Consider the following 16,969-nt stretch of genomic DNA (forward strand, 5'->3'; position numbering starts at 1 on the left):
CAGCTGCTGTCCAGTAAACCTGTCACGGAGGCGGCGGTGGGGCACCAGCACCGGCACAGGCTGTATGTCCGACAGCATAACTGGTATGGGGCGAACACTGGGCGGCAGAGCTGGCACGGGCTGTACAGTGGCTAGCGTACCTGGTATAGATTGTACACTGGGTAGTGCGATTGGTACATTTCGCACACTGGACTCCCAGAACGGCAGAGGCGGTGCATCAGGCACTGGCATATGTGCTATGCTAGAGACCACAACTGGTAAATGTTGTACATTGGGCAGAGTAACAGGCAGAGGCTGTACCTGGGGCACAGTGATGGGCAGAGGCTGAACCTGGGACATAGTGATGGGCAGAGGCTGTACCTGGGAGGCAGGACCAGGCACAGGCTGAACCTGATGTACAGTGAATGGCAAGGGCAGAGCTTGAGACACATTAAAAGGCACGGGCTGCACCTGGGGGACAGGAACAGTCATGGGCTGAAACTGGGGGACAGGAACCGGCATAGGCTGAACGTGGGGGACAGTGAATGGCATAGGCTGCTCCTGGGGGACAGCAACAGTCATAGGCTGAAGGTGGCGGACAGGAACAGTCATAGGCTGAACGTGGGGGACAGGAACAGTCATAGGCTGCACCTGGGGGACAGTGAATGTCATAGGCTGAACGTGGGGCACAGCAACAGGCACAGGCTGAACCTGGGGGTCAGGAACAGGCATAGGCTGTTCCGGAGGCTCGGTGATCGGCACAGGCTCTGCATGAGCCATAGCAATGGGCACAGGCTGTACACCGGGCATCGTTACTGGCGTAGACTCTACACCGGCCCCTGACACTGGCGGATGCTGCACCTCCTCGGTGTCCCCTGTGCTCTTAGGGACTGGCTTCTGAAGTGGACACTCATGCTCCTGGCTACTGCAAGTGCCCCCCTCTGGCTTCCAGTCTTCCATGAGGTCCGCAGTTACAGCAGCAGACGACCCTTCTCCGCTGTCCCCTGTGTCTCTCGGTTCTACTCCGCCCACCTCTGCTGTTGGGGAACCACACCCAGGAGAAGGCCTTCCACTCTCTTCCTCCTCTCTCCCCTCACCAGCAGCCAAGACCATGGGTGTCTCGGTACCTGAAAGTCAGGAAACCGAGAGATGAGGAGACAGGACCCATGGTGGTGCAAAGTCTCTATGAGGTCGAAGCAGAGGAAGCCCCCAGCCGTGCACCGAGCCTGTCCAGTCACCCCTCGGGGACGACATCCCCTAATGGGCATGGTCAACTCACCACTCCTAGCCAGTACTGACCCTTCAGCTTTCCCTCTTCAGGTCCTTCACGAGGCAGGTAGTTGATGTCTCCATGCTCCATGACAGAAATGCGACTGTGGAAGTCGCTTTAGGGTTGCCTTCCTTCAAGCCACCTCAGGTTCTGACCTGGAGCCCCCTACAGTACCAACAGGAGAGCATCTCAGCCAGGAAGGGCTTTTTATCTACTGGGTGTAAGGCCCTGCCTCCATGGATGTCTCAGCCAATCCGAGGTGCTCCTTCCTGGTTTCCTATGATGATTGACAGTTGCTAAGGCTTGAGCCCCTGAGGTGCAAAACCAAGAGCAGTTTGGAGCCTCAGTGAGCAGAATGTGTTTACAGGGCAGGCATAGCCCTTGGGCAGGTAGAGGACAGTAGACTTCCACGTTGCAAATCCATGAGTCCTTCCGCCCTGCTGGACTATGGTTCAGGGGGCAAACGGGGGTCAACTAGGGGATCCCACTTCCTGGTAGCAAGAAAAGATCCCCCAGTAGCTCAGGAGGACTTGTGGAAACGGAGGACAGCATTTCTCGGCCTAGTGCCCCACCCTGGTTCCCTGCTACTTGGCGGAGAAAGGATATTATGCTAATGTGTTTATCGGGGAGGGTCTCTGGACTGCACAGAAAATGAAGTTCGAGCCTGTGGTACTTCCATGCTCTGCCTTGCCAGGAGCTTGGGGCAGATTGCCCCGGGTTGCTCAGCAGGCAGAAGAAAGGGCTCAACTTCACCCGCGCTACTGAGGAGTTTCGTACTACTGTTCAGACTTCATGACTGCTGGTAAATCTTTGAGAATTGTCATGCACGTGCTGAGGTTCCTAATATCCTATAGTTATTTCAAACACACACACACACACACACACACACACACACACACACACTTAATTTTGCTGAATAGTCAGTGTCAAGAGCAGGCCTTTGTATCCAGGTCCACACCTCTGAAGCACCAGCAAAGCAGCCCTTCATTGATATGTGCCTGGAATGACTCCAGGACAGCCCTTTTTCCCAGCAAGTTTGGTCTCAATGAGGCTCGAAGGGTATTAAAGATGTGTTATGTGACCAGGATGTTTCCTCTCTTGTTGTTGTTGTTGTTGTTGTTGGAACACATCGATCCCTGGCACCTCAGGGGAAGTTTTCCTTCTATCAAAAGACTTCCTCACAGTTCTGGGCACTGTCTCACTGCTCAGTCTCAGCCCAAACATTTCCCCTCCTTTGTCTTTGCCGTAGAACTTGAAATTCACCTTGACAAGGGCTCTGGGACCTGAGACTTTCTTCTTTCTACTTCTGGTGAATTTGGTAAAGTCAACCGCGTTGGGGACTAAAAGTATATACAATGGTGCGGCACTTCCCCCATGCACAGAAAGCCTGCGGCTTGGTTCCTTGAACTGCTAAAGCTGAGTGGGATTCCCTTTTCATGATGCCTGTTATCTGACCACCAGGAGTTAGAGGCCAGATCAGAACTTCACTCAAGCCTGGTGCTGTGGTTTGAAAGAAAATGTCCCCCATAGTGAGTTGCACTATCAGCTGTGGCCTTGTTGAAGAGCAAGTGGAGCGTTTTCAGAGGAAGCGTGTCCCTGTGGGGGCCAGGTTTTGATTGGGGGATTGGCCATGGTCAGTGGGGGTCGGGCTCAAGGGGTTTCCCTGGAGCCGAACTTTAGTATGTGACCTAGGTGTCCTTCTGTGTTATTTCGGTAAAGAATGTAGCTGTCATTTGACCTTGTCCAAAGAGTCTGCCTGAGGCTGAAGTGAGAAGATCTGGATTAATTTTGTTGGCAGAGGAAATCTCAAAAGAACCCGGTATAGACACTGTTTTGTGGTTATTAGTGCTACCTCTAATGAAGATTCATAATGAAAAGGAGGAAGCTGAGCAAAGAAAAAGACAGAAAACACCATTTGAGGTGAAAGGAGCACCAGGAAATGGGATGGAGGTAAGAGCTGAGTTCATGGAGATAAACAGATTAAGAAATGGAATAAAGGGAGGGATGGACTCAGGAAGGCCTCACACAACCAAGTGTCCAACTCGTGAAACAACGAAAGGAAAACTTAGAGCCACGTGTGATAGGGGTCGTGGGTAGGCAGAAGCTGCTGGACCTTGGAGTTTGAGACCAGGAAGGTCTACAGAGAAGTTTCAGGACAGGCATGGTAGCTAGGTAGTAAATGATGCCATCGAAAACCCAAAGCTGGCAATGGTGTAATCGGATGAGGGGGCCATGATCCTGCCCCACAAGAGCAATAGAACCTGGCAGCTCAGTTGTCAAGGCTCTGCCTTTAGAGTCAGTTACAGAGGAAAGGGGTTATGCAATTTTCCTCTGTGACCAAGGAAAGTCCCTGAGACCAGGTATGTGTCAGGGGTATCTCTGAATGGAGCTCTAGTGACGCCCCATTTTATGAAGCCCTGACATTGAAGCCAGGATTGCACTAGACACACCCAGATTTTAGAGATGGCAGAGGCATGGGATACCTGTGGAAAAGATGTGCCTACAGGGAATGGAAGCAGCCCAAGAGAGAGCGGGGGAGGGGGGGGTTTGCAGTCAACAAAACAGAAAGGAATTGAAAATTCTAAGAGCATTTTCACACCGAAATGGAGACAGAGAGCTTGAGTTTGCCCAGCTAGATTGTGGCCCAGCTTTGGTCCAGTATTTCCTCACTTTCCTGTGATTCCTTCTCTCTATGACAGACGTACATCCTGTGCCACTATGGGATGGACCGATGGGATCTGCTTTTTGAGTTTGATTATACAGAGGATTTAATTAAGAGATTGAATGAATCTCAGAAGAAACCTGGACCGTTATTTTGCAACCTAAGTTTGAGACTGTTGTTCACAAGGTTTACTCTTTAAGTGGACTGAATGTGTTTTTGAATTACAATATGGCTACAAACTAAATATCTACACAGTAGTGGAGGGGCTACCTGAAATGCCCTTCACTGAGAATGAGATTGATGACTACCTTATATGCAGTCCTTGAGCGTTCATGTAGCAGCTGATGGTAGCAGAAGCAGGCACCCACAATAAATACTGAGCTGGACTCCTCGACTTCATTACAAAGAGGAAGGAGTGATGAGTAAAGGGGTCAAGACCACGATGGAGAAACCCACAGAAACAGCTCACTTGAGCAAGGGGAGCTCATAGACCCCAGACTGACAGCTGGGAAAACAACATAATACAGACCCTGACTTCCTGAATGTGGGATTCAGTTAAGAGGCCTGGGAAGTCTATGGTACCTCTGACAATGTATCCAGGATGTATCCCTAGTGAAGAAAGGGACTTCAGGAGCCCATTCCCCATGGAGGGATACTCCCTTATCCTAACTTATTTTACTGACTTTGATGATCCTCCACTGAAGGCCTCACCCTCTCTGGGGAGTGGATGGGGATAGGATGGGTGTAATGGAAGGGAAGTGAGGTTGGGAGGTAGAGGGAACTGGGATCATTATGTAAAATGAGAAAAATATTAAAAATATAAAGAAATAAAGCAAATAAGAAAATGGCCCACATAGGTAGTGGCACTATTAGGAGATATGGCCTTTTTGAAAGAGTGTGAGCTTTTTTTTTTTTTTTTTTTTTTTTTTTGAGAAAGTGTGTCACTGTGGGGGACACATTTTGAGGCCTTTCATGCTTAGACTACATCCAGTGTGACAGAGTTGCTTTTGGTGCCTGCAGATCAAGATGTAGAAGATGAGTTCCGTCTCCATCACCACGTCTGCATGCATGCCCCCCATGTCCTGCCTTGAAGAAAAAGGACTAAAATTCTGAGACTGTAGGGTGCCCCCTCAATTAAATCTTTTCCTTTTCAGGGGCTGTCATGGTCCTGGTGCCTCTTCATAACAATAGAAACACTAACCACGACACTTGGTGAAATGAGTTTGAGTTCAACATCACTCAAAACACACTCTGTCAAAACTTCAAAATAAAACCACATTCAGTTCACCAGTTCTGGTGTCTTCATTTCCCTGTACATCAATGAGGAATGGACGGAATTCAATTCATCAATGTCATCGATATGAGTTTCAAACTTAAGTACAAATATATTTTGTTGGCTCATGGTTAGGAGAAAAGTGAAGCAAGCCTTCCTCCAGCCTGGAATGGAAAAGCAGTCGAGGTTCCTTTTGAAGCTGCAGGACCTCTGTTCACACATCTGTGCTCCACACAAGGTGGGGTTGGGGTGAGGAGGGACAGGACTCCACCATGAATGCTCACATGCCCACCCTCACGCATCCCATGCCTGGCCTTCCCTGAGATTCACTTTTGCACTCAACTCCGGAGTGTGGGCAGGAGGCTGCGCTGCCTGAAAGCACACTGAACACCTACTGGGGACAATGAGGAGCCCTGAACAGGATTGTGCTCCTAGGTGGTCACAATGGGGGAGAGGGGAGGCACCAGTGAGGGACAGGGAACAATGTGCTTTCCATGCGAATGCAGTGAGTCCAGGAAAAAACTGTGAAGTGCACACGTCTTTGTCAATCTGTTGGCATCTTACTTAGAAAGGACATTTTGCATTTGCATTCTACAAAGCAGAAAGTCTAGTGAAAGTCTGACTTTATTGTTACTGTAATACAAGGCTAAGGATATAGAGAAACACAATGATCTTCCCTCATGAGTGACCAAGTTGTGACACCAAACAGCCCATCTGCATGTGGCCCCTGGATGAGGATGACAGCCTAGGCCTCCTCTGGGTCCACAATGCAAATGTGGTCCTGGGTCCCAGGCGGCGCCCTCCTGATCATTGCTTTCTTCTCTCTGGCCCTCTGTTTGGCTCGCCTGTTGTTAAACCAATTCTGAAAGAGGAGGAGAGCAGGAAATGTCTCAGCAAGCTGTCACTTTAATGGAAGGAGACACAACGTCGAAACACATGGTATATCACTGGCCCTCTGAACCTCATAGCAGATGCGCTTTTTAAAATGCTGAGACGCCCACGGAAAAAGCAGGCGGCTTGTTCTCAGCCTTGGAGGACCCTCCTTAAGCCTGCCTTCTTCCAAGGAACTGAGGCAGCAGCAGCAACCACTGCTTTCTGTCAGCCCCAGCTTTCCTGCTCCAGCGGTGCACACAGGGAGAGCAACAGCTCTGTGCCAAGTTCTGGAACAGACTAGGTTCAAGACACCTGCACTTCTAATGTGATTTGCAAGGTGCAGTTTTACTGGCAACATATTGACCGATGGTAGGTTACCTCTTCTTAATTCAGCATCAGTGGATTTGCTGTATCATTCCTTATACAGTTCTGAAAGGGCGTTGTTGACCCTTGCCCTTTCCACTACTGTTGGCACAGTTTACCCAAAGTGATCATGTGAAGGGAACATGGAACTGTAAACAATCCCCACATTAAAATTGAGTGCGGCCTCACAGAGGAGGAGCAACATCCACTTGGGCTAGGAAGCTCTAGTCGCACATCAGCCTCACCATAACAAGCATCAGCCGGTCCTAACTGGGTTCTAGGGGCAAACTATTCACTTGCCCCATTTGCTAGTAGGTTTTCCTGTAGCTAAGTGTACACAGCATATTCTTTAGTAATTTAACAGGAGTGAATCCACTGGTAGCCCTGCTTCATCCTGCATCACCTTGAGTATCTACGATAGCATCCTCGGCCTAGATATGACTGCAGAGAAGTTCTCCGGAATGGACAATAGTGTTGAAGGAATTAAATACGAATCATTGGGTAAATAGCTATGTCCTCACAGGTGTGTATTCTACATGTATGCATTTATCGTCTATGCTGTGGAAAGACCTTGTCTTTGCACACAGAGTATGTGCTCCATATGGTTGCTTTGGTTGTCTGTTTCCATCAGGAAGACACTTTCCCTCCAGGAAGGAGCAAGCAATACAAGCTGGCATGTAGGTCCTCCAGCTTCCTATCACGAATCCAGAGGCTGCCATCATAAGAAAGAATGAAAACACACACCTACGGAAAGTGACCCAGAACAACTGGTCTGAGACACGAAGCATGCGATTGATGGACGGACTGTCCCACGTTTTCCCTTATTTACTGACCTGTATTTTGTCTTCAGGCACATTCATGTTCCTGGCAAGCACCCTCCTGTGGAGAGAAAGCCACAAAGTTCTATAGTCACGGTGATGAGAAATGCCACATGCTGGACACCGTGTGCACCTGTGTCAGTGTCTGTCCTCTTGCACAACTCGTCTAGGACACTGGCAGAAAAAGCCAAGGAAGGTTCACTTCATCGCAATATTAAGTGCCGTGTTGTCCATTTGCGGTCAAGACTACTTTAGCTTACACAAATGATTTCAATGTAGTATTTTACAAATGAACAGAAAGGCACAAGTCTATGATGCATTTGTTATGGAAAATTTAAACACAGCAACATGCAGGAAAGACATGAAAGCCTGCATGGCGGCCGGATCTCAATCCCCCATCTCTGCTTCCTGTAAAGTATGTTTTGTGCCCATTGCAAACACCGTGCAGGAGCACCGGGGCAGGAAGAGGGAGAGAACATGGGTTAATTACAGCACATCAGCAATATAAGATTCCAACCCAGGCTGTGGTGGCACAAGCCTTTAGGCAGAGGTGGGCGGATCTCCGTGAGTTCCAGGCCAGCCTGGTGTGCAGAGCTACACAGAGAAGCCCTATCTTGAAATAACAACCAAAAAAGAAGCAAAACAACAAAGAATCTGTAATTCCAGCTACTTGGGAAACTGAGGCAGAAGGGTCACAATATAAGGCTTGAGGAGGCTCAACTTAAGTTCATGTTCACCCTAAGGAAGCTAGACAGACCCTATCTCCATCAGTAAGGGAAGGCTTGTAGACAAGGCAAAAGACCTCAGATTTGCATTCCCGATTCTTGGAAACCAGAGAGAGGACAGACTCAAGATCAAGGTCGACCGGCGTACATTCTAGGTTCCATTTCTCCCAGGACTCCAAAAACATCCATTCCTAAGAAACAACCCCCCTCGATATCAACAACCAGGAAATGGCCGGCCATGGCTGGAGCTTTCGTGCACTGCCTAAGGATCATTCCCCTGGCTTCAGGCAGGGCCACTGACAAGCAAATGAAAACTGACAAGGCACCACAGTGTAACAGGAGAGTGTTACAATCTCTTACCCAGTGGGGCAGCTAAGAAAATGAAGGGTTTAGTGCTAGAGAGGAAGGAGAGAGCATGGGAAGCTTGTACCCCCGGATGGATTATCAACTCAGGCACTAGATAAGGAAAAGCATTGCTTACTAGAAGACTTGATCCAGTGACTCCATTTCAGAGTTTCCACAGCAAAGAGCAGAAGCCTGGAGCTGAGGAGTTGTTTTTGAGCCAGGTAGCCCCAACCCCACTCCAGATAGCCTCAAGGCACAAACAACCCAGACCTCCAAGGGGAGGCATTCTCAAACAAAGACAGGGTATGGTGATACAGTGTTGTGACATTCAGATCAAAGACAGCTGACCCTCACAACAAGGACTTTGAACTCCATGGCAGGACTCTTTAGATTACTCCTGTTTGCACAAGGAAGGAAGGAAGCAAGATGTCAGGTGCTGTGTGGAGGAAGAAGGGAAAATTTGGTATCATTGGTCAAGAGAAGGGACTTCTAGAGACCCGTAGGACACACCTCAATGGCACTTGACATGGTAGCACTCTGAAGCATCAGAACACCCTGAGATCCCACATGAGTTTCATGTATCCATGCTGCAGCACGGTTGAGAAATGAGATAGAGTGTGGCGAGGGGCAAGCACACACTTTCCACGCCATCGCTGCCATAAGGAATCTTCCCCACTGCCACCATGAGGGAGAAACAGCCTGAGGTGTGGAGATTAATGGGGATGACAAGGCCCAGATGGGGTAAAGGCCAGGTCAAAATGAACCCTAGGCCCTGGAAGTCAGAATGATTCCTCGTGTCAGCCACATACCTTGTGAGCACATCCGGGTACTGGGTCTCTTGGAAAACGGCCTCCATTTCCTGCACCTGCCACTGCGTGAAGGAGAACTGGACTTGGTGCCTCCTGGGATGGCGCCTTGGAACCTCGGTCACCGCGAGGGCTGCCTGCTCTGCACCCAGCTCTACAGGCTCCTGGCTGCTCTGGTCACCTTCAGGACCCGTGGGGTAAGGCCTCACCGGGCCTGGCTGGGTCAGGTTGCCCTGTTGTTTCTCACTGTCGTCCAGGCTTAGCGGGCCTTCACAGACGTTGCCGTCCACTGGGGCTGCTGCCCCCAGCTCAGGGTAGAGGCGGCTGTCCCCCTCAGAGTCCTCCAGATGATAGTAGAAGTTGTCACTGTAGTTGTGGAGGGGCTCCATGGCTGCTGCTCTTTGGAGACCTGCACCCTGCTGAAGTCTTTGGCAGCAGCCCTGCCCTGGTGGCTTTCAGTAGGTTGGGTTCACAAAGGCTCAGGGCCTCCTATTTCAAGAATGCTATTGGCTCGCTGAGTGCTTCCCACCCCAGTGGGCGGTCCTCTGAAGTGAGAATGGGCTATCACAAGGCCCCAGTGAGTGGGCACAGGGAAAGTGGATTCACACACACACACACACACACACACACACACACTGAATCTTAACTTTAGTATACCCGCTCAGATCCAGCTACCTGCCCTGGCCACTGCTCTAGGACACCAAAGGGGACCTTGGGAACATGGCGTTATTGCAAGCTGATTTTAGCATGGCGTATGGCGAAGAGGAGGGGAAGACGCACAATGAGCACTCAAGTCTTGGGTGAACGACTGGAGAATTTCTCCTTATCCCACAGCCAGATATGCAAGCTTTCCCTGAGGTTTTTTGTTTTTGTTTTTGTTTTATTTTGTTTTGTTTTGTTTTTGGTTTTTTTTTTTTTGTTTCGTTTTGGTTTTTTTTGCTGTTTTGTTTCGTTTTTGTTTTTTGTTTTGTTTTTTGTTTTGTTTTGTTTTTGGTTTTTTTTTTTTTTTTGACAGTGTGTCATGTATTCTAGGCCAGCCTGAACCTCACTTTGTCCCACACTTACCATATATGTTAAGCTGGGCTGGTATCTTACTCTCCTAGTTTTACACTGTCCCAAGGGACACAGGTGTACATTGAATTGTCTGGCTTTTCATTAATTAAGTATAAAAACGTGCTATTAGAAACATAGCCTCAGCTGCCTGTAGAGCTGTATCATGGCTAGACTGCCCCAGGAATTCTAAGTATATTGAGGGATAAATATCTTAACCTGTAAGAGTGAATACCGTGCCTGAATTAAAAAACCCTTGACAAATAAGGCCAGATGGGACCTGACTGAAGTAGGTTGTTGGTTTTGAGTCAAGAGACACCCTTTTGTTGCAGGGGGACAAGGAACATTGCTACTTCTGGCTGAAACAGCTTGAGAGAAAGATCCAGAAAGTAAGGACTGAGGCAGGCATATGGTGGCATGTTTATAGTTCGGTCAACAGGTGCAAAGTACTTTAAGAGCCCAACAAACCCAACAGTAAGAGAGGACTCTCTGAGCCCCGGATGGTGGATCTCCGACTTTAGCAAGCTCGAATGTCCAGGGGAAGTCACTACTAACAGAGCATAGTGCCCTCAGGAGGAAGGGCCATGTAGATTTTGGAAAGCTGGATGAGGGTATGTTTGCAGAATTTCCTCAACGAACACCAAAAAGTCTTTTTGCCTGCTCATGCAATCAAAGTTCTTTCCCCTAGCCACAAACCACAGGCAGTACTCAGACCATCAGGAACACAGAACCCTTTTGAACTGGTGTTTACCCAGTCTCCCCACAAGCACTGCCATGTTCTGTGCTGTTGCCCTGTTACAGACTCACTCGAATGGGTCGCTTGCACAGCACTGTGAGCTACAGAAAATCTATGCCTCATCTAATAGATAGCAAGGCCAGCCAGAACCCGAGGCAGGCATGTGGTCGCTTAGAGCATGCCTCAACAGGATCTGGCCCTGCTGCTGGGTCCACGGGTTGTGTAGCAATTTCCTTCAAGATAAGACATTCCATCTTGGAGTAAGGTTCCTGAAAACATTAGACATCCCAAATGCAGGTGAAACCTTTCATAGTACAGGAGAGATGGCTACCACACAGGAAATAAGAGGATCCAGAGCCTAAACTGGGCTTAGGAGATGTTTCTTAATGTTTCCTCAGCCTCCTAAGGAAGAGGGTCAACAGCACAGCCTACTTCCATACTGAGGACTACAAGGCAAGAATCCATAGTCTGCTGAGGCACAAGACGCCACCCCTAGGTCTGGTTCATGGAGCCATCAGGCCCTGTGAAATGGCTGATCTCTGCAAGGGGCGGTCTGGGAGTGAAGCTGGTCATCAGGTAACACTGCACCTGGAAGGTTGGTGCCAAGTGCCCTAATGGAACTCCAGAAAAACATCTTTTACTGCAGCATCAAATGTGAGGCCTCAGGACCCCTCCTCCTGTGTCCCTATGTTCCCGGTGAAGCCATCTCCCCTGTCTGCTTCTGCAAGTGCGGCCCCCACCGATGGAACTTGTTGATTATCTTACGATAAAGATGATTGCACAACACCATCCAGAAGTCTGTTAGGAGCAGAGGTCCTGGTGGTAGGGGCAGCTGCGGCAGTGCCTGGGGACTGGGGTCGGGAAGGTGGAGGCCTCTCTGATGTAGCAAGCCTTCTTGCTATGCAGAAACGGTGGCAGCTGGAAGCAGACAGGAGCACAGGCTCCCTGGAGACATTCTGAAACCCCTGGAAGCCACTGCTTCCTGTAAATCCTTACAAGACGGAGAACTGTTTTCAGACTACTCCAAACCCCACGGGACTGTGAGATGAGCACTGAGTTCACAGCCTATGGGCAGGGACTGTGCTCAGACTTCGTTCCTCCGACTAGAGCCCCTTTCTGCTCTTCCACATCAAAGACAAACGGGGGACCCAAAGCTTCTGATCCTACCAGCTTTGTATATCTCCATGCACCTCATGTCTTCTGGCCAGCAAACATTGGATTTGATTTGTGGGAGGTGATGTTTAGAACAGAGACCCCCGACTGGTCAATGTGCAGCACCAAGTAAGAGATGGCAGGGCACTCGGGTCTAAATCGGAAGTCACTATCATACATCTTGTTATCACAGGCACTGGGACCACGAGGAAGACTGGTGGGACATTCTTCGAGCCAGGGAGGTGTTGATCTGTGAGACAATATTATTTGCTTGACATGAAATTTGGTGATCTCAGATTCAGGCTCATGGACCCAGCCCTAGCGAAATTCTGAAACCTGCTACCACAGGAAGGGCTCTCTAGTCATCGGGTTGGGAGACGTCATAGAGACCCAAGACACAATAGGGTGTATCTGCAGCAGCTGAGGTTCCTGAAGCACTCTAATTCGCAGAGACAGAAAACAGACTGTGGTTCCAATGGCCGGAGCCCTGGACATGGGGACAGTATCATGTGGGAAGTTGGGCGATGTAAGCCTAGGCCACACCTGTTCATCTCACTAAGATGAACTTTGTTTAGTTGGAACTGCAACTTCTGCACGTATGGACGGAAGCAATACTGCTTCTCCGTGCACCAACTTACTGTTCTGGAGCAACCTTGTTTTCAAATCAGAGCTGTATGACGCAAAAGTCCCCTATATCAGGCATACTGAGGTTGCTTCAAGGCAAGTGACAAAATGCAGACAGAGGTCACATCAGTCAATGTCTCTGAGCAGTCAAGCCTGGGACCACATGCTCCCTAAGCTGGACCGGCAGACACGAGGCAGCGACCTCCCTGTGGCCGGCCTGCATGGGTGGATCCTCCCCTCTTTGAAGCAGCAGAACAATGGCCAGTGTGCCTTGTATTGCTGCTGATGTCCGCAGCGAGGCGGAAAGCACACATGATGTTCCCCCATTCCTCCTGCTCCCAAAACTGGGAGGAGACTCCAACAGAGTCCAGAGTGGGACTTCATAGAGTTTAGGTGGGAGCAGCCACGTCAAGAAACACACTGTCCTCTACTTGCAACAGCTATCCTTGTAAGTAACTTGTTCCACAGAGATTGAGTTGACAAGACCATGATGGTGGGGGGCGGGGGGTAAAATAACCATGTCAGCATGAAGCAAATCTACCTCACTCCACGAGGCACAGTGTCTGCTACTGGCCAGTGTCACCTCATAACTCAAATGCCATTTCTGGGACCGAATATTATTCAAATACTTATACTCCCATTTTAGATAACATCAAAAACAACGGAAGCAACATATCAACAATTCAGCTCTTTATTGCAGAACATATTTCAGGGAAGATAGGGTTGTCATGGCCAGTATGGGTGGCTGACACATAGGTAGGGGGCAGGGACAGGCTCCAGGACATCTGTCTCCTGGACAGGGATGGCACTCAAGTGCTGCTCCAAAATCCTCAGGCATCCTTTTTGTGGGGACCAGGTACGACCTCGCTCAGCATGGCTATTCTACTATTTCTTCTGAAAATGGCTCTCCTGTTCCTAAACCATTCCTACAAACAGAAGAAAGGGTTGTGTTAGGACACTGAACAGGCTAAAAGTGTATGAAGTCTGAAGGACACGTCCTGTGTCTGTCCAGCCTGGCTCGATCTTTACTAACATTTCAGAAGGTATATGGAACCCATCCTGATGTATGCGAGCTAGGTATGTGTCTGTCATTGAGCTTCTCAGGTAGCAAAACCCCACATCTTTCCATTGCCCAGAACCAATCTGTTCATTTGTCTTACACTGTGAAGCATTGAACACCTACCTCAAGTGTATACTGCTTGTTGGGAAGGCTGGAAGCAACAGGTTTCATTCTCATTGAAACAACACAAACACCCCCCCCCAGTTGCCCCTGAGGACATGCAGTGCTACACCCAGTCAGTCCTATAAGCTATGGAAGGGACCCAGAATATTGCCTCTTCTCCATCAATTAATATTTTGAATCCATTCTTTTCAGCAAAGGATGCAGATCAGCTCATGGGTTGTTCCTGGTCTTTGCTAGGGAAAAGTATCCAAACTGTTCTCTTGGAGCCTGGACGGCCCGAGGCCATCCGTCATAGGCTCTACAATTTCAGCGTCTGTCAGCACCCAGAGTGCACATTTTGTGAGACAAAGGGCACTTCGTCCTGCTCTGTGCTTCCTTCCCCGCCTCCCAGCATACTGCCTATGGGCCTTTCCCCTTGTGGGCATGTGGTCTGGAAAGCCAGGGCTCAATGTAATAGTGATCAAAGTGCATCCACAGAACCAAGGGAATACAGGTAAAAGAGCGGCAGGCAGTTTGAGGCCCCTGGTCCCAGTACTGTTTGAGCACTAGGCCTGGAATCCGACATTACGTGTTGGAGGAAGGAGATGTCAGAGAACTTTTCCTGTGACATGCCGAGGGAAAGAGTTGAAGGTGGGCAAGGACATGGTCTCTTCACTTATGGGCTGTACAGCTTTCTCATAGAGATCACACTATGTCCAAAGAAGGTCAGACAGAGCACCGAGATATCTCAGTTTCTCCGCTGTCCTCTCAGCCTTCACTGCCTGAGAAAATGGCGGTCTTGCACCATCTTGAACCTAGCCTGGCTGTGCACTGGGCTGGCACCCTGCAGGCACCCACGCCAGTGCTACAGTTTTCTTCTCGACAGCAACAAGACAAGATGGCAGCCCTTCCAATTGATTTCTTTTTAGGATACTGACCTGCACATCAGCTTCCGACACACCCATCCATCTTGCTAGATCCTTCCTGTAGTGAAAAGAGTCCAACATTTAGGCTTTGTGGTAGAAATAAGGGTGTAAGGACATGCCCTATTTGCTTTGATATGTTTGGGTATATGCTGGCAAAAGCACACATGCACACACACACACTTTTTACAGCTACCCTGAGACTTGTTTGAGCAACTGGCTTCTTTCAGGGATGAAATTTAAGAGCGCTTCCCCCAAAACAGTTCCCTATCTGATATACTAAAATGGAAACTTCATTAAGAGGGCCTGTACCATGAAACGTGTTATCAAAATTTGGAATCTGAGGTGGAATCCCTCCTGCATTCTTCCAGCCACACCTCAGGCCTCTCAGTCATCTTCACAGAGACTCATTTAGAACAAGCATTGTCTAAATTTCCCACTCATGTGTCACTTAAACAGGCAACAAAGCATATTCTTTCCCAGTTGGAATACGGCCCATCCCCCTATTCCTGATTCCGATTTCTGGTGGAGGGTCCAAGTTGGGTGACTGTTTGTGGACCAAATCAGAGGAACCGGGACTGCCAAAGGACACTGTGGACAGATGTGATGCCTGCATACCAGGTGGCCAGCAGGGAACTCTACCGCTTACCTTGCTCGCAAGCTGGGGTAGCGAGTCTCCTGGAAAAGATGCTCCAGATCCTGCAGCTGAGACAGGGTGAATCTGGTGCGGCGCTGGACAGGCTGCCTGTCCCCAGCGCGTAGACTCTTGCTGCCCTCAGGCATGGCAGCCTCTTGCTGAGGCTGCTGTTGAGCAGCGCCGCCATGGGCACCGTCCCCTCGGATCTCGTTGTCCACGGGGCCAGAGCTACCATCGCCAGCATGTCCTCTTCCCATTTCTTCTTTGTTTTCTCCCTGCTCTGCCACTCCTGTGGCTTCCTGAGCAAGACTGAGCTGAGCAGGCTCTTCTTGAGCAAGCTTGCCTGGAGCGAGGTCGCCCAGAGCAAGTTTGCCCTGATCAAGCTCACCCTGAGCAAGCTTGCTCTCTACAAGCCCATGCTTGCCCCCTTCCTCTTCGGCCTTCAAGACCATTGCATTCCCACCTGAAAGGGAGAAAAGCACAAAGATCTGTTGAGCATCGTGGCCCAGGGACCATTGGAAAGCCTGGAGAGGGCCACAGGCAGAGCTGGGTAAGGAAGGGAATGGCCTCTCCAGCAGATTTGCTTCCTGGACCTCGGCAAAGTCCAGTCAGAACCAGTTTACTGACCATGCTGTTGTTCTTGGTCCTCACCAGCTCCCTGACCCATCATCTTGTCCGAACCGTGGCAGTCGTCTTGGCGAGTCTCCATACCGGTAATCTTTCGATCAGACCCGAGTCCCGAAGCTCCCAAAGCTGCGTCCTTACAGTTCAGCCGCCAGACAGCTCTGACGCTTAACCCGGAAGGGTTGTCTTTTGGGGCCTCAACCAAATTACAATGTGTCCAATTACACATTCGTCCTGCCTTCCTGCACAGCCTCAGTGGCTGTGGGCTTGTCCTCTCAGATTCCTAAACAGAGCAGTTCAGGGCTGCAAAGAGCAGGGAGGACTTAAGAAAAAAAATAGGCAGCGCGTGTGCGCATGGCTCCAAGATGCCGCTTCCAGGACACCTCTAGCTAGCCTTGGGTAAGGCTGGACTCTTCGAATTCAGTCACCCGGGTTAACACAAAGACCTTCTCGAGCTCAGCAGGCCCTTGAGTCCTGCTAAATAATTTTATGAAATTATGCAAACTTCATTCAAACAAAGGGACAAAGACACATCCCTTAAGAAGGTGGTACAAATCAGACACTACCATTCATGCCCCTCGTAGTGGATTGGCCAGGTGTACACACCCTCTTCTCGCGGTACCTCGCTTGGAAGTGTGCCTTGAAGAGCCCTTTGGGGTGGCAAATATGTGGGAAAGCCAGGTCAAGACCCTCCCGCGAGACTGTGTTCCCAGCAGAGCTGAATTCCACCAGCATTCCCAGGCTCGTTAGGATGGAGACTTTTCTCTGCCTGGCAGGGCTTGCTTGGCTCAAGGACCTAGGGTGACCCAAAGATATCTGTGGGCATCCAAGAGCGACCTTGGGCACTGGCTTCAAACTTGTTTTGCAGCTTGGAAGGTGAAAGACAGGAAGAGGAAGCGATTCTGGATGCAAGCGCTGCAAAGACGTTGCAGGAAAGGGGGAAACTG

At 49.7% G+C, this 16,969-nt stretch overlaps 1 protein-coding gene and 1 long non-coding RNA gene across 2 annotated transcripts; both read right to left on the reverse strand.

Moving 5' to 3' along the window:
* Positions 1-5,978: 5,978 nt before the first annotated feature.
* Positions 5,979-9,199, reverse strand: LOC127217428 (uncharacterized). The gene is made up of 3 exons (XR_007834095.1): positions 9,118-9,199; positions 7,254-7,299; positions 5,979-6,046 (listed from the first exon to the last, which is right to left on the reverse strand). It is a non-coding gene; the product is annotated as an uncharacterized LOC127217428 (long non-coding RNA).
* A 4,221-nt stretch (positions 9,200-13,420) lies between these two features.
* Positions 13,421-16,277, reverse strand: LOC127217424 (homeobox protein Rhox5). Its single transcript, XM_051178416.1, has 4 exons — positions 16,026-16,277; positions 15,411-15,861; positions 14,777-14,822; positions 13,421-13,602 (listed from the first exon to the last, which is right to left on the reverse strand). Exons 1-4 carry the CDS (start codon positions 16,249-16,251, stop codon positions 13,507-13,509), a joined length of 819 nt encoding a protein of 272 aa, XP_051034373.1. The 5' UTR covers positions 16,252-16,277; the 3' UTR covers positions 13,421-13,506.
* Positions 16,278-16,969: the final 692 nt, after the last annotated feature.

This window comes from Phodopus roborovskii, unplaced genomic scaffold (genome assembly GCF_943737965.1).
Source record: "Phodopus roborovskii unplaced genomic scaffold, PHOROB, whole genome shotgun sequence".
Classification (NCBI taxonomy): domain Eukaryota; kingdom Metazoa; phylum Chordata; class Mammalia; order Rodentia; family Cricetidae; genus Phodopus; species Phodopus roborovskii.

Bases quoted from the DNA above. Each gene is read 5' to 3' on its own strand.
- LOC127217424 (XM_051178416.1), bottom strand. From the start codon at position 16,251: ATGTGTAATTGGACACATTGTAATTTGGTTGAGGCCCCAAAAGACAAC. The intron at 15,862-16,025 runs GTCAGTAAACTG...TCTCCCTTTCAG, and splicing joins GGACCAAGAACAACAGCATG to GTGGGAATGCAATGGTCTTG. The intron at 14,823-15,410 runs GTAAGCGGTAGA...TTTTCACTACAG, and splicing joins TACCCCAGCTTGCGAGCAAG to GAAGGATCTAGCAAGATGGA.